At 44.2% G+C, this 21,666-nt stretch overlaps 1 protein-coding gene across 7 annotated transcripts in view; it reads left to right on the top strand.

Moving 5' to 3' along the window:
* The window catches only part of GABBR1 (gamma-aminobutyric acid type B receptor subunit 1), a 31,290-nt gene extending 11,187 nt beyond the window's left edge, over positions 1 to 20,103 (top strand). For 6 of the 7 annotated variants that reach the window (XM_060189370.1, XM_060189368.1, XM_060189367.1 and 3 more), the window contains 15 exons: positions 636 to 737; positions 1,597 to 1,662; positions 2,413 to 2,604; positions 8,845 to 9,087; positions 9,715 to 9,778; positions 11,407 to 11,484; positions 12,910 to 13,060; positions 13,471 to 13,603; positions 15,008 to 15,124; positions 15,211 to 15,318; positions 15,739 to 15,832; positions 16,550 to 16,677; positions 18,546 to 18,674; positions 18,896 to 19,039; positions 19,767 to 20,103. In XM_060189370.1, the coding sequence (XP_060045353.1) occupies positions 636 to 737; positions 1,597 to 1,662; positions 2,413 to 2,604; positions 8,845 to 9,087; positions 9,715 to 9,778; positions 11,407 to 11,484; positions 12,910 to 13,060; positions 13,471 to 13,603; positions 15,008 to 15,124; positions 15,211 to 15,318; positions 15,739 to 15,832; positions 16,550 to 16,677; positions 18,546 to 18,674; positions 18,896 to 19,039; positions 19,767 to 19,940 (1,923 nt within the window). In that variant the 3' untranslated portion in view covers positions 19,941 to 20,103. Of the gene's footprint in view, positions 1 to 635; positions 738 to 1,596; positions 1,663 to 2,412; positions 2,605 to 8,844; positions 9,088 to 9,714; positions 9,779 to 11,406; positions 11,485 to 12,909; positions 13,061 to 13,470; positions 13,604 to 15,007; positions 15,125 to 15,210; positions 15,319 to 15,738; positions 15,833 to 16,549; positions 16,678 to 18,545; positions 18,675 to 18,895; positions 19,040 to 19,766 lie in introns of those variants that run through there. The other variant, XM_060189371.1, reaches the window with a different exon arrangement.
* Positions 20,104 to 21,666: the final 1,563 nt, after the last annotated feature.

Raw genomic sequence — 21,666 nt, 5'->3', positions numbered from 1 at the left:
TTTATTGTATTAGAAAGAGGAATAAGGGAAGGGAGATGGACAGAGAGGGAGTGAGAAGCAGAGGGAGAGACAGAGAAGAGAAACAGATGTATATACGTGACTCTGAGGAGGGAGATGACAAGATATGTAAGTGGGGAGGAGAGTGTAGAAGGTAGAAAATACCTTGAATATTGTCTGCTCCCTCTCTTTTATTCTATTCTTTGTATCTTTTCCTCAGTGACCCTCTAATCCTCCTTTCACTTCTTCTCAGTGATTCAGGGCATTCTGTTTGTCACTTTCCTCTTAAGGTTGACATCTTCCATTCTGTCCCAGCACTGCTTTGTCTTTTCCTGGTTCTTTTATCCTTTCCCTATTCATGATTTCTGACGGGGGGTGGGGTGGGTGAGTGGGAGTGACATCACGTTCCTGGACACGAGTACTCAGGAGGGACTCACCATTTATCTTTCCACTTAAAAACCACATTTTAAGACTCCATATACTTTTCTTTCAAACTCTCCCCACCCTAGACACAGAATTTGCAGAAGGAAGGTTCAGAAATGCTTGTCCCTTTGCTCTGAGTATGCAGGCCTCAGATAACATCTTTACGCTGTTATGGACTCTGTGTTTTTTCTACTTATTTTTCATTCCTACTCAAGACTTTGGATGACCTAGAGGAACGAGTGAAGGAGGCTGGAATTGAGATTACCTTCCGCCAGAGTTTCTTCTCAGATCCAGCTGTGCCTGTCAAGAACCTTAAGGTAGGATGGCTAGGAGTTTGCAGAGGGACTGGGTGGGTGGGTATCGGCAGTGGTGGATTATAGGGGAGGGCCAGATGGGGCAGGCTGGCTATCTTGCTATTGAGTTTTTTTTTTTGTTTGTTTTTTCTATTAGCATTTTTTATTTATTATTTATTTTGGATAGAGGCAGAAATTGAGAGGGGAGGAGGTGACAGAGAAGGAGATACCTGTAAGCATTGTGTTACCACTTGTGAAACTTTTTCCTCCCCCTGCAGGTGGGGACCAGGGGTTTAAACCAGTCCTTGTGCTGTGTAACACATGTGTTCCATCCAGTGAGCCACTGCCCAGTCCCCAGTCACTACTGGGTTTTAGTTGACATATAACATTGAATGGGCCGACAAAATAGCTCACTTGGATGATGTGTTGCTTTGCCATGTGCATAGCCCATGTTTGAGCCCAGCTCTCACTGCATTGAAGGAAGCTTTGGTTTTGTGGTCTCTTTCATTCTCCCTTTGCCTCTCTGTCTCTCTATATAAAAAGAATATATATATATATATATATATATATATATATATATATATATATATAAAACATTGTACAAATTTAAGTCTAAGGTATACAACTGTGGTGGTTTGACACGTTTATATATTGTAATGTGATTATCATAGTAGCATTAGTTAACATCTTAATTAAGTCATGTTACTTTGAATCTGTAGAATCTCCTGGGGACATTTAACTCCCTCTTCCAGTTGACATTTATCCACTACCCATTGAACAGAACCCTGCACTGAGTGCTTTGGGACAGGACATGTTAGCCATGAAAACATGTGGCTTAGTTTCCAGGTATCTTTCAAAAGCTGTTTCTCTTCGTATTCCATAGCGCCAGGATGCCCGGATCATCGTGGGACTTTTCTATGAAACCGAAGCCCGGAAAGTTTTTTGTGAGGTGGAATTGCAGTCTGAAGAGGGAGGAGGGGTTGGGGGGACTTTTTGTCCTGGGTGTCTCATGGGATCTGTTCTGCAATTTCTGCTCTGATCTGAGGGCATTGTTAATATCTGGCTCATGTCTGTCTGCTCTGTCTCCATCTTTTGGCTTCTCTCATGCATGACATTATGAATTTTCCTACTGATTCCATGTTTTCTACGAAGCTCATCAACCCTATTTTTTTTTTTAAAGAATTTATTTATTTCCTTTTGTTGCCCTTGTTGTAGTTATTGTTGTTGTTATTGCTGTTGTTGTTGGACAGGTCAGAGAGAAATGGAGAGAGGAGGGGAAGACAGAGAGGGGGAGAGAAAGATAGACACCTGCAGATCTGCTTCACCGCCTGTGAAGCAACTCCCTTGCAGGTGGGGAGCCGGGGGCTCGAACTGGGATCCTTATGCTTGCGCTTTGCACCATGTGCGCTTAACCCGCTGTGCTACCGCCCGACTCCCTTCAATCCTATTTTCTCCCAACTCAGGAATATGGGTACCTAGAAGGGGAAGAACTTAGAGGGAAAAATTAGTTGTTGTGTCTTTCATGCTTCTCTCAAGGCTTGTAGAATTCTCTAATTCTCTGTTCACCTCTGATTCCCATCAGGCTGAATTGTGTCAAATAAGATCACACACACAAAAAAAAAAAAAAAAAAAAGAAAGAAAGAAAGAAAGAAAGAAAGAAAAATTGAAACAAAGACCCAGTTCCACCCTCTGCATGCAGGTGTACAAGGAACGTCTCTTTGGGAAGAAGTATGTCTGGTTCCTCATTGGATGGTATGCTGACAATTGGTTCAAGATCTATGACCCATCTATCAACTGTACAGTGGATGAGATGACCGAGGCCGTGGAGGGCCACATCACCACTGAGATTGTCATGCTGAACCCTGCCAACACACGCAGCATCTCCAACATGGTGAGAGTGTGGGGACAAAGAAGCCAGCACCTGGGTGGGTGCAGAGGGCATCTCTGAGGTGGTGGGTGGGGGAGTTGGTGTGGAGTCTGGAGGTACAAGAGGTGAAGGGGCCTCCACCCACCTAAACTAGTCTGCGTCATGTTCCCTGTGGATTCTACCTCTTTAGGGACTTCCTTGGGTAGCAAAGAGAAAGAAATGAGAATGGTATGCTCAGTAGGCTCCTGATGAGTACAAGGGCTGTTACCATGGAAACAAGGAGCAGTTGGCAAGAAATCAAATAAAGGAGAGGCGTTAATGATAATATAGATGTAAGCACACCTTTACAGGAATGCTGTTTGTTCTTGGGCAGAAGTAACTTTTATTTACTTGGCTCCTGATGATTTTTAAATAGTTTTCTTCTGGAATTTTATATTTTAAAGGGACTTTTGAAACCATTTAGTCCTGGATAGCTAGTTAGTGACAGACCTGGAGGTAGACAACAGATCTAGTTAGAAAGTCTGTATTTCAGGGTTGCAAGTGAGTAGGGCAAGGTGGAGGGAAGGGGAGAAAGGAGTGCAAGGGGAAGACTAATTTCTTGCTCAGCACTGCATGCTGAAGAATAAGAGTCTTGGGCAAGCTTGCTAGACAACCTGTATGTCTCCTTATTAGAGCAAAGGTAGCCCTGGGTCTGGAATAGCTGCTTTGGAGACTATGCTGGGGTGAGTTAGTGGTTATAAAACATCTGTATTTCTTATTTTAAAAAGTTATAGTAATGTTTGCTATTAAGGAGTAAACCACAAGCTTATATATATTCAGTGATCTTTATAGCAATACTCTTTTTTTTTTAACATTTTATTTATTTTTTAAAGTATTTATTTTTGAGAGAGAAAGACACAGAGAGGAACACCAGGGCACTGTACAGCTCTGGCTTATTGTGGTGCAGGGGATTGAACCTGGGACTTCAAAGCCTCAGGCATGAGAGTCTCTTTGCATAACCACTATGCTATCTAACCCCACCCTTTTATTTTTTATTTTATTTCTGAGAGAGATGCAGAGAGAGACAGAGAAACACCAGAGCACTGCTCAGCTCTGGCTTATTATGGTGGTGCAGGGGATTGAACCTGGGACTTTGGAGCCTCAGGCATGAGAGTCTCTTTGCATAACTGTTATGCTATCTACCCCCTCCCCCTATAGCAATACTCTTATGTAGGTTTATCATTTCCATCTGATAGACCAGGACATTAAGACTCCAAGAGGTTAGGTGGCTTGTTGCAAGTCATGTAGCTACAGAGTGGCCAGACTGGAATGAATCCTAGTTGAATTTAACTTCACACCACTCTGCCACATCATGTTCCTATGAAAACCATAAAATTGGACCAAAATGTTTGTATATCTATTGGCTAACACTATTTAGCCCATGGCAATTTTGGGGCAAATGAAAAGAAGACTTAGGAAGTTTATTTGACAATGAATCGTGATCAAAGGATCAGGTACCATGTGAAATCTGATCATAGATACTGATCTGGCATATTCTACGGGGCTTTGTAGTTAAGGTATCTTAGCTGAAAAACACAGTGGAAAATTTGTGGAAGTTCATTTGTGGAGCATCGGGGAGGCGAGTCACCTGCAAGTCACAGGAAGTAGAGAAACCAATAACTGACGCTAGAATGACTTGTTGATGCCTTGTTCAGGGTCTGCCAGTGGTTATATAACAGGGCCCTAAAGAAACAAGATAAGAAGTAGAGATTTGTTTGGGCGAAAGCCACATCTGAGCTTTAGAGAGGGTGAATTGGAGGGTTTCTTTCTAATTCTTGGTTTCTAGAGAAAGATTGTACCTGCCTTTTTGGCCTGGAGGTGTCAGTAGACTTTCCTGGTTGCTTAAAATACCAGATAGAGGAGCTGGGCAGTAGTGCACCCAGTTGAATGCACACGTTATAATGTGCAGGTACCCAGGTTCAAGCTTCTGGTCTTCACCTGAAGGGAGGAAGTTTCACAAGTAGTGAAGACACTACTGTGTCTTGATCTCTGTCTCTCTCCCTATTTCCTCTTTCCCTCTCGATTTCTGTCTCTATCCAATAAATAATAAAAACTAGGAAACAAATAAAAAAAAATACCAGGTGGAGGAAAGTAGTAGCCTTGACGACTGATTAAGGAAGTGATTATGTGAGTGAATCAAACAGGACCAAAAGAAGGGATCAGAAGCAAGGAGGGGGCTGAGTGGGCCCAGAGACATGGAGATTTATAAAAGCAGAGTTACTTTCACTCTGTATAGGTGACTTTACATTGAGTTCAGTAGTCCTTTTATTTTTTTTTTAGAAATGGAACCATTTAAAAAAAATATTTATTTACTTTTCCTTTTGTTGCTCTTGCTTTTTTATTGTTGTAGTTATTATTGTTGTTGTTATTGATATTATCATTGTTGGATAGGACAGAGAGAAATGGACAGAGGAGGGGAAGACAGAGAGGGGGAGAGAAAGATAGACACCTGCAGACTTGCTTCACCGCCTGTGAAGCGACTCCCTTGCAGGTGGGGATCCGGGGGCTTGAGCTGGGATCCTTAAGCCATGTGTGCTTAACCCTTATTTTTTATTGTTATAATCTACTCAATTAAAACATTTAAACAATTGCATTATCTTTATTTATTGGATAGTAACAGCCAGAAATGGAGAGGAAATGGGGTGATAAGGAGAGAGACAGAGAGACACCTGCAGCACTATCTCACCACTTGCAAAGCTTTCCCCCTGTAGGTGGGGACCTTGAACCTGGTCCTTGAACCTGGGTCCTTGTGCATTTAGCATGTACGCTCAACCAGGTGTGCCATCCTCAGCCCCTCAACTAATTTTTAAAAAATATATATATTTATTTATTAATGAGAAGCATAGGAGGAGAGAGAGAGAGAAAGAACCAGACATCACTCTAGTACATGTGCTGCCAGGGATTGAACTCAGGTCCTCATGCTTGAGACTCTCATGCTTTATCCACTGCACCACCTTCTGTACCACTTAATACTAGAGGATTGTTCACCTCTGGCTTATCGTAGTCCTGGGGATTGAACCTGGAAACTCTAAACTTCAGGCATGAGAGTCTTTTTGCATAGTCATTGTGCTATCTCCCTAGCCCTTAACTAATTTTTAAAAGGATTTTCTTTCATATGACAGAGTTTCATCTGAGATAGAGACAAACTAGAGCACCACTCTGGTACATGTGTGATCCAGCTGAAACCTCACGTCATGCACGTCTGATGCTCTTCTAATGGCTGAGATACCTTCCCAGCTGCTACTTCAGTAGTCTTTAAAAATTTCAACTTCCCTCAGATCCTTCCTGGAGATTACTGAGTCTATAGATTACTAAACTCTTCCCTGTGATGTAGGTCTAGGAATTTACATTTCTTTTATTTATTAAACTATTTGTTCATGAGAAAGAGCAGGAAAGAGAAAGAGAACCACCACCTGGCCCCCTCCAATGTTTTATCCACTGTGTGATTTACCTAGTCATGGATTTTATATTTCTTTTTTTTTTTTTAATGTTTTTTTAAATTTTTTATATTTATTTTTATTTATTTATTCCCTTTTGTTGCCCTTGTTGTTTTTTATTGGTGTAGTTATTATTGTTGTCATTGTTGTTGGATAGGACAGAGAGAAATGGAGAGGGGAGGGGGAAGACAGAGAGAGGGAGAGAAAGATAGACACCTGCAGACCTGTTTCACCGCTTGTGAAGCGACACCCCTGCAGGTGGGGAGCTAGGGCTTGAACCAGGATCCTTATGCGGGTCCTTGTGCTTAGGGATTTTATATTTCTAACAAGTTTCATGAGGATGTTGATGCTACTGTTTTGGGGACCACACTTTCAAGGCTGCTAGACTATGAATTTCAACCAGAAATTGCAATGTCTGAAGATAATTCCAAATGTCTCAACTAAGGAATAGAAGAAGAATAAGTCTTTCTGCTGTAATGGGTAGAGGTCAGGGATGCTTCTAAATATCTTATAATGCATAGTGTAGTGCTCCACAACAAAGACTGATTCTAACCCAATTGTTAATAGTGTAGAGATTGAGAAACCTTGGTTTAAAGAATGAGTGCTTAGGAGATGGGCATGAGAGAGTAGGTTACAGTGATTTCAGAAACATATTATAGATCTGGGAGATCTGGGCTAGAGGGGGAGGTGGGTGATAGCATACCTGGAGATAAAGTTGTGAGTAAATTTGATTGGAACAGAGGACAGTACAAAATAAAAACATAGGAGGCCAGGTGGTGGCGCACCTAGTTAAGTGCTCACATTATAGTATGCAAGGATCCAGGTTCAAGTCCCTGGTCCCCACCTGCAGGGGGGAAGCTTTAACTGTGCTACACGTGTCTCTTTCTCTCTGTCCCTCTCTATCTCCCTTACCGTCTCAATTTCTCTCTGTCTCTACTTAATAATAAATAAATAAATATTCAAAAAATGTTACCCTAGATTATACATTTTATATATATGTCACTGTTGAGCGTTTGATCTTATAGATAGGGTCAGAAAAGCTTTGTTAAAAATTAGAATTGAGACTTCATACTTGGTTGCTTTATTAATTTGTATGGATTGTGGAATTTTGTTGCTCTGTTTTTCTTAGGCTACCTGTTAGCATTTTCATTTGAAAACTTTGCAGCTTTGTCTTTGCTGACCCAAAGAGGAAATTCTTTTTGGGTGGTGGTGGTGAAGGACATTGATCTTCCCAGTGGCAGCTCTGGCTTATGGTGGTGGGAATTGAACCTGGGACCTCAGGGCTTCAGGCATTAAAATAGTTTTTTATAACAATTATGCTATCTCCCCGTCCCTGTTCTTTTCTTTTCTTTTTAAATATTTATTTATTCCCTTTTGTTGCCCTTGTTGTTTTATTGTTGCAGTTATTATTGTTGTTGATGTTGTTGGATAGAACAGAAGTAGAGAGAGGAGCGGAAGACAGAGGGGCAGAGAAAGACACCTGCAGACCTGCTTCACTGCCTGTGAAGTGACTCCCCTATAGGTGGGATTCATTATGATGAGTGCTGTTTTTTTTTTTTTAAAGATATTTATTATATAGAGACAGAGAGAAATTGAGAGGGGAGGGGAGGATAGAGAGGGAAAAAGACAGAGAGACATCTGCAGCCCTGCTTCACCACTTGCAGGTGGGGATCAGGGACTTGAACCTGAGTCCTTATGTACTTGTAATCTGTGTGCTTAACCAGGCGTACTAACTACCACATGGCCCTAGATGAGTGTTTACTCATTAAACTTCCATATAGTTATGAGCTAGCTCTTGTGCTTACTAAAACCAATGGATTCAGCTAATCCCTGTTCTATTCCTGTAGCTTTTGATCTAAGGCAGACACGTGGATATAGTTAAAAGTTCTTTTGTGTGTGAAGAACTGAAACCTTGTGTATGTGCGATTTCATTGCTTTGGGATACTTTTTCATTCAGGGAGAGTTGGAGAAAGGGAAATAGACCATAACACCTGAATTTCCTACATTGCCATAGCACCTCTCATATATTGTAGGAACTTGAACCTGAGTTGCATGCATGGCAAAATACATGCCTTGTCAACTGAGCTATTTCTGTGGTCTAGTTAAAGATTTTGAAAAAAATGAACACAGACTCACTCATTTAAGTTGAAGTGTCAGAGACAAAATCTGATGGCCACTTAAAATTTTTTTTTCTCACCAAAGTAATCTGCTCTCAGCAGTCATTTTATTTTATTTTATTTTATTTTATTTTATTTTATTTTATTTTTTTAGATAGAGGGTAAGAGAGAGAGTGAGAGAAACAGAATGAGGAGTCACCAGAGCACTGCTTAGTCATTCAAGTTTCCTCCCTGCAGATGCTCTCCCATGTGGTGACCTGGTACTTGAACCTTGGTCCAACATGTGTGCTTTACTGGGTGAGCCACCTACTCATCCCGACCCCCACTTTTAAAAGAAATATTTATTTTCCCTTTTGTTGCCCTTGTTTTTATTGTTGTAGTTATTATTGTTGTTATTGATGTCATCATTGTTGGATAGGACTGAGAAATGGAGAGAGGAGGAGAAGACAGAGAGGGGGAGAGACAGATAGACACCTGCAGACCTGCTTCACCGCCTGTGAAGCAACCCCCCTGCAGGTGGGGAGCCGGGGGCTCCTTACGCTGGCCTCCTTAAGCTGGTCCTTGTGCTTTGCATCACCTGCGCTTAACCTGCTGTGCTACCGCCTGAGTCCCCCGACCCCTACTTCTATCATTGAACCCCACTAACCTTTTCCTTATTTTTTCTTCTCCAGACTTCACAGGAATTTGTGGAGAAATTGACCAAACGACTAAAAAGACACCCTGAGGAGACAGGAGGCTTCCAGGAGGCACCACTGGCCTATGATGCCATCTGGGCTCTGGCATTGGCTCTGAACAAGACATCTGGAGGGGGTGGCCGTTCAGGTGTGCGCCTGGAAGAGTTCAATTACAACAACCAGACTATTACTGACCAAATCTACCGGGCTATGAACTCCTCATCATTTGAAGGTGTCTCTGTGAGTTTCAGCACTCTCCTGATACTCCCCTGTCCTCCCATTGAGACCCCTTTCCTTCTTCTGGGAACTTATGTCCCATGTCTCTATCACATCTCCATAATACTTGATATGAAGTAGGGTACTTTCCTTCCCCCCCCTAAAACAAAGTATAAAAGACTAGAAGGGAAACATGATATATTCTACTTCTTTCAACTCTTCCTCTTAAAGATCTCTGTCTCATCAGTCCAGATATTTATGAGTCAGATAAGAATCATAGGATTTTAAAAGAGAAAGCAGACTAAAAGACCAGCTTCTTATTCCTTTTAAAGTGGGGAGATGAGTATCTAGAGGGATTTGGTGACCTACTCAGGCCACACAGCCAGAAGCCGGGTCTCCTGGTGTTCTATCTGGGGGATTTTTTTCCCATTCAAATCTCATGGGTGAAGTATCTTTTCAGAAGAAGAATGTTTTAGAAATCTAGGGTATGGACATCTGGGGTATGTCCTATATGCAGGCAAATGCCATAAATAGAATTCATTCAGAAGCTCAATTACATCAAAAACATAAGGATTCAAAGAGTCCCTGATGTTCTGTTTTTGCTCTTGCTTTTATCCCCTTTGCCTTCCTCCACATGTTCCTCTCCCTTAGGGCCATGTGGTGTTTGATGCCAGTGGCTCGCGGATGGCATGGACACTTATCGAGCAGCTACAGGGTGAGCACAGGGGCATGAAAGGGGGGGGGACCAAGGGACTGGGCAGGTTGTGACTGGGCTAGAGAAAGGCACTAGGAGACAGCACGAGATCCCCTAGTGCCTCCCGCCTCCCACCTCCCACTTTTCTCTTTAAATTATGTTTAGTGAGCTTTTAAATGGTAGTATGGGTGAGTTTTTTTTAAGTTGCAGTAATTTTTTTTTTTTTTTGAGTTGAAAAAGCATATACATTGAAAACAGCCACTTTAAAATACTTATTTTAAAAGATTTACTTATTTGTTAATGAGCAAGAGGGCCAGAGTATCACACTTGTACATGCTATGCTGGGAATCGAACCTGAGACCTCATGTTTGAGACTCCAGTACTGGTATCCACTGTGCCTAAATATTTATTTTTTGCGAGCTGGAGAGGGAACCAGAACACCACTCTGGTGCATGCAGTGCTGAGAACTGAACTCTGGACCTCATGGTGGAGATCCATTACCTTATTCACTATACCACTTCCCAAGCCATGAAGATAGTCACTCTTATTTTCTGAAATTTTAATTTCAGGAATTTACTTTATGTCACATGGGTTGAGGGATTAAGGTTGCATGCATATTCACTACACCACTTCCCAAGCCATGAAGATAGTCACTCTTATTTTCTGAAATTTTAATTTCAGGAATTTACTTTATGTCACATGGGTTGAGGGATTGAGGGATTAAGGTTGAATGCATATTCAGGAATCTAAGGGAAGATGATGAGTCTAAGAACTTGCTCTTTTCAAAGGACCTATTGCATTTCCTTGTGATATATAGACAATCATTTCTAATTTTTCAGTAGTATGTATAGTTTGACTTTTCTAGCTTATCTATTTTTTGTTATAACTTTGCATACTTAAGTATTTGAAAAACTTCTGAGTTAATTTTTGAACTCCATCCCACTCCCAGCCTGCTATAGCATGGCCAGGAGCCATTTCTTGGCCTCCTGTGAAAAGTTTCTTTCTTTGCTCTCCCCATCTTTCACATCCACTCACATCTTCTTTGTAACCAGCACAAGAGAGGATGAACTTCAGTCATGGAGAAGGGGTGTGAGTTGGCTTTTGAAGGGAAAGTCATGGTAACTGGGACAGTGCTGGAACAGAAATCTTAAGAGTGACTGGATTTCACTTTTGTGCCTCTTTAAGAGGCAGATGCAACTTATCTAAGGAATTAATTAGAACCAAGGCCAATGAAGAGGGATTTCTAAAATTAAAATAAAAACCTCTGGGGGAAAATAGATCCTGTGATTTTGTCTAACATAAGAGGGAGAATAAGAAGAAATGTGTTTAAAGCTTTAGAAGCCAGAATCAAAGTTAGGAACATTTTTTTTCCAAGTGAGGTGTGAGGCTGTGGAATGGGTGACAGACATACTGTGGATCCTTCTTCATGGAAGAACTTTTGTTTTCATTGCCTTAGGATCCACCTTGTATTACTTTAAAGTCAGGTTACTGTTTCAGGTATCACGTCAGTTCCTTCCAAGCATCTTTTAGGGATACTTAGAAAATGAGATAAGAAAGATGTGGAAACTACTTCAGGGTCGTGGGATGTTAAGATTGCCTACAGCTGGCTCTTCAACTATCTGCGGTCCTTCCTATTGTCATCTGCTCAGGCGGCAGTTATAAGAAGATTGGCTATTATGACAGCACGAAGGATGATCTTTCCTGGTCCAAAACAGATAAGTGGATTGGTGAGTGAATCCTGTTTATATTTTCCTTCCACCCCTATGAACAATTGAGAAAAGGGTCAGGCATTTGAATGAGGTCTCTGTGGTGGTATCAGGGACTGGGGTTAAGAAAAGTGGAATAAAGCCTCCAAGACGTGGCTAGGGGAGACTGGTATATTTGGGGAGGGATTAGGCAATTAAAAATAGTACATTGCTGGCGTAACTGGGGATTAGAGATAGGTGGTTGGCAGGGGGCAGGAAATGGAGACTCCACTTAGGCTTCTCAGATGTCCTGGGGCCTTGATATTTTTTGAGCTGGCTACTTTAAGCCTGGAATTGCCTCTTCATCTTTGTCAGGAAAATAGTTACATAAACTTCAGGTGATGAGACTAAAATCTTAAAATTTTCATTTGCCAAAATGTGCTTTTTAAAGAGAGAATGAAAGTAATTTTTTTGTAAGTGTTTTTGGTGGATTAAACTAGTAAAGATGAACAAAAGGAAATCCCTACTGTTAAAATAAGGGCTGAGTATCATGAAAATGGAAGTAAGCACAGACATTGAAGGAAGCTGCCAACTGCCCTACCCAACTGAAAACTGAAGTCTACTAGTCCCTGACATGGCTGGAGTTTAATTTTGTTTTTTTAATAGTTTGAATTTAGGACAATGTTCTATATTGCTATAAATGCTGCATGGCATGGCCTAAATTACTCCTCTTTTTTTTTTTTTAAGGCTAAGCAAATTGAATCATGTACGTGTATATACTGACAAGTTTGAACTTCCCCTTAGTAATAACCGAAAAAGCACCACTGGGAATATTACCCTGCCAGGCTAAGATCAGATTAGTTCCCCCCCCCTTGCAAATTTAGGAGATCAGAAACTAGATATGACTCTATAATTTTCATTCTAACCTTTCGATTTGATTTGAGTTGTATGAGAACTCATAAAATTTATTTCTCCATCATCTTTCTTTCCTCTGCTATTTTCCTTTTCTTTAAGAAAGACAGGAAGAACAAACAATAATAAAAGATTCTACGAGGAGGGAAGGGAAGTGAAGGGGGTAAAAAAGAAAAGATTCTACAACTCTACAATATTTCTCAGTTTGTAGATTCAGTTTCTTCTCTTATTTCTGGTCTCTCTTTCTTTCCCTCCTCTCTCTTCTTTCTCTCTCCTCTTCTCTCTCTCTCTCTCAACTCTGGCTTATGGTGGTGCCAGGGATAACCACTATATTATCTTCCTGACTCTCTCATCACTTTCTAAGAGTCCAAGTGTCAAAGAGCATTCCACCCACACCAGGCCCTATTCTGGGCCTTTAGGCCCTATGTCCTCAGAGTCAGAGATGAGAGTGCCTGTTATCACCCTGTCCGTAACCTCTTCTTCCTGTCCCATCTTCATTCCTTTGTTCTCCTTTCTTTCTGTTCTCCTCTCTGCACCCTTCCCTGTGCTGTGCAGGAGGGTCCCCCCCAGCTGACCAGACTCTAGTCATCAAGACGTTCCGCTTCCTGTCACAGAAACTCTTTATCTCCGTCTCGGTTCTCTCCAGCCTGGGCATTGTCCTAGCTGTTGTCTGTCTGTCCTTTAACATCTACAACTCCCATGTCCGGTAAGTTTCTCTTCAGACATTTTCTTTGTCCTGCCTGCCTCCAATATAATGATCATGCCTCTTGAAGGGTATGAGAACAATAACTTTAACTTCTGAGTTCTTATAGTGTAGAGGCATTCATTCACTCACACTGTTTTACTAATTGCTGACAATGCATCCATCCCTTCCCAAAGTAGCTACGTGAAAAAAGTAGGAAAACCTCTGGGGCCAGGTAACATAGTGGGGGCTCTAGGTTATATCTCCAGTCCTGTGACCCAGTTGGCTTTGTGTCTAATCTCCATTGCCTGCTCCAAGCCTCTTTTCCTTTGCCCCATGACCCTGAGGTTGGGTCAGGCCATCTCAGGCTTTTGGAGAGCTGAGAGAATGATTCTGCTCTTTTCCCTCTGCCTCCCTTCTTGCTTCTGCCCTAGTTATATCCAGAACTCGCAGCCCAACCTCAACAATCTGACAGCTGTGGGCTGCTCGTTGGCGTTAGCTGCTGTCTTTCCCCTTGGACTGGACGGTTACCATATTGGGGGAAACCAGTTTCCCTTTGTCTGCCAGGTGAGGAGGGGGCGGGCAGGCGGGGGTGGGGTGGGGATCACCCTCTATAATACAGAGTTCCTTACTTACCGAGTCCTTCTCGTCTCTTCCTGACTCTTGTTCTTGCTTCTTCCAATATCACCTCTCTGGTTTCTGGCCTGTGCCTTCACTCTGCACCTTCCAATTTTTTTTCCACTCTAGTTTTTACTTGTCAGTTCCAAGGTTGCCATGGCACACTGTGAGAGAAGAGGAGGGCAGTATTGAAGGCACAGGAGGGAGGGTTCTGCATAAAGAACCCCTGAACAGTGGTGGTCTGTGTGTGTGTGGGCTGAGAATAAGAACTGTGGATTTCCCACGGGAGCCTTAGTTGGGGTATGTTGGGGGTGAGGGCGGTAGGGGGATGTTGGAAGGGAAGAGTAGAGCCAGATCTGAATTTACAGCCAGGAAGCTGGGGGTGGGGGTGGGGGAGGGATTACTGTTATACAGGGAGGAAAGCCAAAGGGACTGTTGTTATGGAATGTTCTGGGGCTTTGGAGAAAGACTGGTTTCAACAGTGATACTTGCATGGTTCTCTATTATGCTGGTGGGAAACATCTAATATTCCCCCCGCCTCCCGCTTTGTTATTCCTTCTTTTTTTTCTGTGCTCTCTGCCTATCCTGACCACACGTGCACATACGATTTATCAGAGGCTGTCTGTGCCACTGACACCAGAGTGCAGCTAGTTAGCTGTAATGCGTTAAGATATGAGAGGTATCAGAACAGGAATCTGCATATAGTGCTGTGCAAATAAAGAAGAGAAAGTGTCGCATAGAGTAGTTGAGTGGATATCTCCAAAGAGGTAGCACTTGGATATTGAAGGCTGCATTTTTTTTTTTTTTTACCAAAGCACTGCTCAGCTCTGGTTTGTGGTATAGGGGATTGAACCTGCAACTTTGGAGCCTCAGGCATGAGAGTCTCTTTGCATAACCATTATGCTATCTACCCTTGACCAGCATGGGGTTTTTGCTAGCTGGAAGCATAAAGGATTTACTGCAGGACAAAGGTGGCATATGTCACTAGCAAAGACATGGGAGACAGTAGGTCAAAGGAGGGTAAGCAGGCCAGGTGTGACTGGAGCCTAGGGGATGCACCTGGAAAGGTGGGTTGGGACCTTGCTGTGAAGGGTCTCATACCATATCTGGAGGTGTTCTGGTGGTAACCTTTTGGCACTGGGGGAGCTGGTGACTGGCTATTTGAACCAAAAGCTTTTAGCAAGATTACTGTGATGGCTTCTAGATGGGAGGAATTTGTTGAAGGTAGGGACATTGTCCCTTATTGTCTATACCCTGTCTGCCTTTTCTGTCCCTTCTATAGCCCTGTCCGTCCTGACCACAGTTTTACCTACTGCCCACACTACTCTACCCTGCACTCTCTTTTTTTCTTAGGCCCGCCTTTGGCTCCTGGGTTTGGGCTTTAGTCTGGGATATGGGTCCATGTTCACCAAGATCTGGTGGGTACACACTGTCTTCACAAAGAAGGAGGAAAAGAAGGAGTGGAGGAAGGTGAGCTGCTTCTGACCCCCTCGCCCCTTGGCTCTCAGGGTTTACATGACTTTCCTGATATGCCTGTGCTCTGTGTGTTTCCCCAGACCCTGGAGCCCTGGAAGCTGTATGCCACTGTGGGTCTGCTGGTGGGCATGGATGTCCTCACTCTAGCCATTTGGCAGATTGTGGACCCTTTGCATCGGACTATTGAGGTACTCCTTAAGAGGAGGCACTGGGGTCTGGAGGCTGAGTGGTGCTAATTGGTGGTCAGAGCATCTGGGGCCGAAGCTAGTTTTCATTGGGAGAGCATTTCTTGGCTTTCTACCCAATAGCACTTTCTTCCTTCCTAGAAGGAGCTCTACCAGAAATCTTTGGATTCCTGTGAAGAGAGAAGTGGTGGGAATCTGGGAAGGACCTTAGACTTTGCAAGCATCATAGAAAGTAGGGGAACAAGCTTTCTCTACATGATCAGGAAAACACTGCTAGTCTCAGAGTAGGACTTGGTTTCTGTATTGAGAGTTTTAGAGGAAAGAAGGGCCAGGGCTGGGAGTCAGGGACTGAACAGAGCTGGGGGAATGTTAAGGAGAATGGCAACCTGTTTCTCCAATGCTGTGGTCCTGTTTCTCCCTTAGACTTTTGCCAAGGAGGAACCAAAGGAAGATATTGATGTATCGATTCTGCCACAGTTGGAGCATTGTAGTTCCAAGAAGATGAATACATGGCTTGGTACATTGGGTGTTGGGAGAATGATACTGCAAAGGTAGAGGAATAGAGGGAGAAGGGCCTTTGAAAGGAGAAACGGAGAGCTCGTCAACCCAATCTGAATGCCGTCTTTGAGATTATACTCCCCCTTTCTGAGAATGGGTGAAAGTTTGTCTTGTGACATGAGGAGCTTGGTCTGTGGTAGGGATGAGGTTGCACATGTCTTCAGTGGAGAGATTGATAGATCAGTGACTACCGGGCTGTTGGCATGGCCATCACCTTCATTTCCATCCTTGATACTTTGTATATCTGTATAATCTTGTTGAGTAAGACCAGAGCTATGAGGGCAAATATCTGGGCTCCCTTTGGCCTGTTTTACATTGCTCTGATTTGTGACCCCACATGGCAGGGCCATCTTCCCACCTGCAGAGTAAAGAGATGATGATATGCTGTGTGTGGCACTTGCTTGTCAGATTGCTGCTCGTGACTGTCATATTCCAGTGTGCCTAGCCCCATACTCCCAGGAGGAAACAGAGGTCTGAGCAAGTAGGATGGATATGAAGTAGGGAGTGGACTGGGTTGAATGCTGAGTCAGAAGGGCTTTGTTGGAGAGGAGGCCTGCTTTCCACTGTGAAGCTATAAGAAGTAGCAACAGTAGGTGAAGAACATAGTGAAGATGAAAGGGGAGAGAATGGGAGTGTTGAGGTCTTGTACCCAGGTGACACTTTCCTGTCATTCTAGGCATATTCTATGGTTACAAGGGGCTGCTGCTGCTGCTAGGCATCTTTCTTGCTTATGAGACCAAGAGTGTTTCCACTGAGAAGATCAATGACCACCGGGCTGTGGGCATGGCCATCTATAATGTGGCGGTGAGCTCCCTGGACATGGAATCGACTGAGGGGCCTGACTATAGCAACCCAGATGGGAGGGTCTGGGACGAATAAGATACTAAGTCTAGGATCAATTGAGTAGAAGTTTAAAAAAATTTTTTTAAATTTTTTTCATTAGTGATTTAATAATGATTAACATGATGGTAAGATAACAGGGGTATAATTCCTTACAGTTCCCACTGCCAGAGTTCCATGTTCCATCCCTTCTATCGGAAGGTTCCCTTTCTTTATCCCTCTTGGAGTATGGACTGAAATTCTTTATGGGGTGCAAAAGGTGGAAAGTCTGGCTTCTGTAATTGCTTCTCTGATGGACATGGACATTGGCAGGTTGACCCATACCCTCAGCCTGTTTCTATCATTCTCTAGTAGAGTAGGGCTCTTGAGAGATGAGCCTTTGGGACACATTGGTGAAGTCTGCCCAGGGAAGTCAGGATGGTGTCATGGTAGGATCTGCAACTTGGTGGCTGGAAGGTAGTAAGATATAAAGCAGGGCAAATGTTTAATAAACAGGAACCAAAAAGTAGGAATAGAGCAGATGTGAATAGAAATCTTAGGGTGGAGAGAAGCTGAGAAGTCTATTTTAGGTATGGTCCTAGGGGTCCATGACTTTAGTAATTTTTGCTTGAGCTTGATAGCTAACATGTAGGTGACCTAAAACAAATTGTCTGGGAAGATGGTGTTAGAGTTGAGAATAGGACTAGGAAACTGGATTAGGGCAGAGAGTAACTCCCAAACTTGAAGAAAATATATAAATACAATGAACTCTTTACACTATCAATCTGACCCATGGTCCATATATATTCATATTTAGCTCAGGAGTCTGTGTAATGTCCAAGTCTCTATCATTCTGATCTTGCAGTCCATGGTCACAGCTGGGGACATTCTAGGCTATACTCATTTCAGGACCAGTCTTCCTTGAGTGGCAGAGTAGGATGACCCAGCCTTCCTTCAGAGAGTGGGGCAGCCCCTATTATTGCTGTTCTACATTGAGGGCAAGGTCCTGTAGAGGCCCACAAGGCTTTTGATGATGTTCCTGATGGAAGTGACCAGTGATGGTGGAGAGGGGATCTATTAGAGGTCTAGGCCCATCATATCTATGTGTGAATCCAAGGATTTCCTGACTAGGGTCCTAAGACACTATCTTGTCACTCTTTATATAGTTCCCTCATGAAGATAGCAGTCTCCTTCTGATCTATGCGAGGAAGCAGTCATAGGCTAAATTGTCTGTGGCTGACAAGCTGGAGGCTTCCTTCTAGGTTTCCTTAGGGAGTGACTCTCCGTGACCCTGATTATGTACGGAGACATGGGAGGCCGTGCCTGGAGGGAGGGGGTGCTGTAGAGTGAGAACTACTTTGAGACAGCCTATTTGAATTCTTCTCCCTCTAGAGTTGAGCTTAGAGCGCTTTTTCTTTTTATTTATTTATTTAAAATATTTATTTATTTATTTCCTTTTTGTTGCCCTTGTTGTTTCCATTGTTGTTGTAGCTATTATTGTTGTTGATGTCTTCGTTGTTGGATAGGACAGAGAGAAATGGAGAGAGGAGGGGAAGACAGAGAGGGGGGAGAGAAAGACAGACACCTGCAGACCTGCTTCACCACTTGTGAAGCGACTCCCCTGCAGGTGGGGAGCTGGGGGCTTGAACCGGGATCCTTGAGCCGGTCCCTGCGCTTTGCGCCACGTGCGCTTAACCTGCTGCGCTACCGCCCGACTCCCTAGAGCGTTTTTTAAATGGAAAGTTCTCTAGATTTGGTGTCGGGGGTCCTGAGATTCTTGGGGGACAAAGACCCTGGATGTTGTCTGAGGTAGCAGATAAGGCTGAGGCTCCCCAAACATGTGCTGCCCCCAGGTCCTGTGCCTCATCACCGCTCCTGTCACCATGATCCTGTCCAGCCAGCAGGATGCAGCCTTTGCCTTCGCCTCTCTCGCCATAGTCTTCTCCTCCTACATCACTCTGGTTGTGCTCTTTGTGCCCAAGGTAAGGCTTGGTTGCTCTCTCACCATCTCCAGCTCATGCACCTCCCTCCCTCCCTCCTTCCTTGCTGAGACACTGCTTCCCTGCCCCTCCTCCCATGCCTTCCCTTGTTAGGGATCCAGCTTGTCCTTTTTCAGTTTCACGCCTTCCAATTCCAGTCCACCATTAGCTAACCCCTGACAATTGTCGCTTAGCATCCCATGCCCCAAATATTCATCCGCCAGATGCGCAGGCTGATCACCCGAGGGGAATGGCAGTCTGAGGCTCAGGACACCATGAAAACAGGGTCTTCGACCAACAACAATGAGGAGGAGAAATCCCGGCTGTTGGAAAAGGAGAACCGTGAATTGGAGAAGATCATTGCTGAGGTGTGTGGTGATGGTAGAGGGGGTGGCAGAGCTCAGAAGGGCTGCTTCTCAGGTTGAGTTTTCTGAAGCAGCACCTAAGATAGTGGTTCTGGTGTGTGTGATCCATTGGTGGTGGGGGGGAGTATCAGGAGAAAACCTGTCAAGGATTAAGTGGAGGAGGACGGCGTGGGAAAGGGCTGAGCAAGGACTCTGTCACGGATAAAAACCGTGTTGGCTTCCTTGTGGGGAGGGCCCTCTGCAATGAGAACTGCGATTTTCACTTTACCCTGGAGGTGAGGGGGTGGCCGTGGGCTGTGGGGCCCTGGCGACAGCTGGATGTTGAGTGTACCCTCCAGTGAAGGGGATCTGGGCAAGTACCCACTGTGTCTGTTACATCCAGGGTTGTAATTAGGGACTAATTACATGATGCAGCCTGCCAGAATGGTAGTACTGAAACTGGGATGGCACAGATCTGTGCACGAGTTAATGGAAGCTGTGTGCCCTGAATTCCCCTTCTCCACCCCACCTCCCATTTCTCTCTGATCTCTTTTCTTCAATTGGTGGCTCCCCTCCCCCATATTCATTTGGCTTTCTTTGCTTGTTCTTTTTCTGGCTCCTCACTTTAATTTCCTGTCCAGCACCCCTGTATTCCCCCCACATTTTGCTTTGTCCAATCCCCCCATCCCCTCCTCTCCACCCTTTCTTGACTTCCCCCTTTCCCACTCTCCAATAGTTTTTTTCCTTCCAGAAAGAGGAGCGTGTCTCTGAACTGCGCCATCAGCTCCAGTCTCGGCAACAACTCCGCTCACGACGTCACCCTACAACACCTCCAGACCCTTCTGGGGGCCTGCCCAGGGGGCCCTCTGAGCCCCCCGATCGGCTTAGCTGTGATGGGAGTCGAGTTCATTTGCTTTACAAGTGAGGGTGTGTGTGTGTGTGTGTGTGTGTGTGTATGTGTGTATGTGTGTGTGTAGGAAAGTGAGGGGTGAAGGGAGAAGAGGAGGAGCAGGTAGGGGATCCCTACTCCCAGATAGGAAGAACATGCCAGCCCGTCCCTTCTTGTGTAAATACATGCTCTTCTGTGAGGACTGGGGCCATCTGGCTTTCAAGTACTTTGGGAAATCGACCCTACTCTTTCTCTCTCTCTCTCTCTCTCTCTCTCTCTCACACACACACCCACACACCCATTCGTATCATTTTCTATCACAGCTTCATATTTAGTTTCTACCTTGCTTGAAGCCTCTCACCCCCTGGTTCCTCACTGCCTCACATCTTTCTCTTATACAAGGGCCTCTGCCTTGTTGCCGTGGCAACCTCCAGCTCCCCCTGCCTTTGCAGCTCTGCTCTCATCAAGCAGGATGGAATTTCTTCGAAGTGCTCTCTCTGTTGCAACAGGGTCTCTCCATTTCTGGAAGAATCCTCCTTGCCCCTCCACACATTCACAAGTTGTCTCCTTGATTTCCTTTTTATTGTGTGTGTGTGTGTGTGGGGGGGTGTGTGCACTCTTTTTTATTTTTTATTTTTGCCGAGGTTTCTATCCTCCTCGCTCTTGCTCTGTGTGCTTTCCAGCACACATGTATGCTCCCCTCCCCGCTTGCTCTCTCTGGATACACTTAGGCGCTTGCATGCCTTTCACATGTGCTTTCTTTACCCTGTCTGTGATCACATGTGCTCCTTCTTACGCCTGCCACTCATAGCTGTGGGTGCTCCCCTCCTGGGCATGTCTTTGTGTGTCTGAGTAGACATGTGCTGCTTGTCCAGCATGCCGAGCTGAGTTCTCCCTACTTGCACAACCCACATTTAGCCCATGCATTTCCTCTGTGTGCCCTCAGGGTACTTTTGGTACCTTTGCCCCTTTGCACCTTTAAACTCATCATAGCCTTCCAACAGCCGTAGAGCATCCATTTTGCACATCACAGCTACATTGCTCCCTGATTCTCGGGTGGGCCAGCCTCACACTCTCCTTCTCACACTTGGTTTCTGCTAGAACTTTCCCTCCTTTCTCCTTTGCATTCATGCACCACCCTCAATCCACTTGCTGTTACCTGCTCCCAAGATTGCCCCCTTTGGATTTTTAATTTTTTAATTTTTTTGGGGGGGGATTAAGGGAGAAGAAATGGAGGCAGGATTTGGGGTCTGCTTCTGGAGGATAGTTTAGTGAGAATTCTGACCAAAGGAAGGCACCCCTGACTATTGAACTAGGCAAATGGACCTGTGGGGCCATAGGGCAGCCCTGTCACACTGTGGTGTCTCCTGGGGAAGGATCTCCCCAAATCTCAATAAACCAGTGAACAGTCTGCCTCAGCACCTTGTCCCTTAATGTGAACAGACTGAACTTCAGTTAAAGACTTGGAGTACTGTATGTTACTAAAAATCCATTAAAGAGGGTCATCGGGTGGGGTGGGGGAGGAATTTGATTAATCTACTGAAGGTTTAGTAGGGCAATGCAAGACATAATGAGGGATGAGCTTAGTGAATGATGACATTAGTGATTGGAAGTGTGGTTTCTGGAGTCAGATTCCACCCTATTTAAACAACAACAACAACAAACAACTCTCTATTCTCCATGTCCTTGTTTGTGAAGGTAATAGTATGGTCATCACTATTACAATCCCCCATAGAGAAGATACAAGAACTAGTGCTCAGGC

The sequence above is a fragment of the Erinaceus europaeus genome, chromosome 4 (genome assembly GCF_950295315.1).
Source record: "Erinaceus europaeus chromosome 4, mEriEur2.1, whole genome shotgun sequence".
Taxonomy (NCBI): domain Eukaryota; kingdom Metazoa; phylum Chordata; class Mammalia; order Eulipotyphla; family Erinaceidae; genus Erinaceus; species Erinaceus europaeus.
This window is presented reverse-complemented; position numbering and strand designations above follow the sequence as displayed.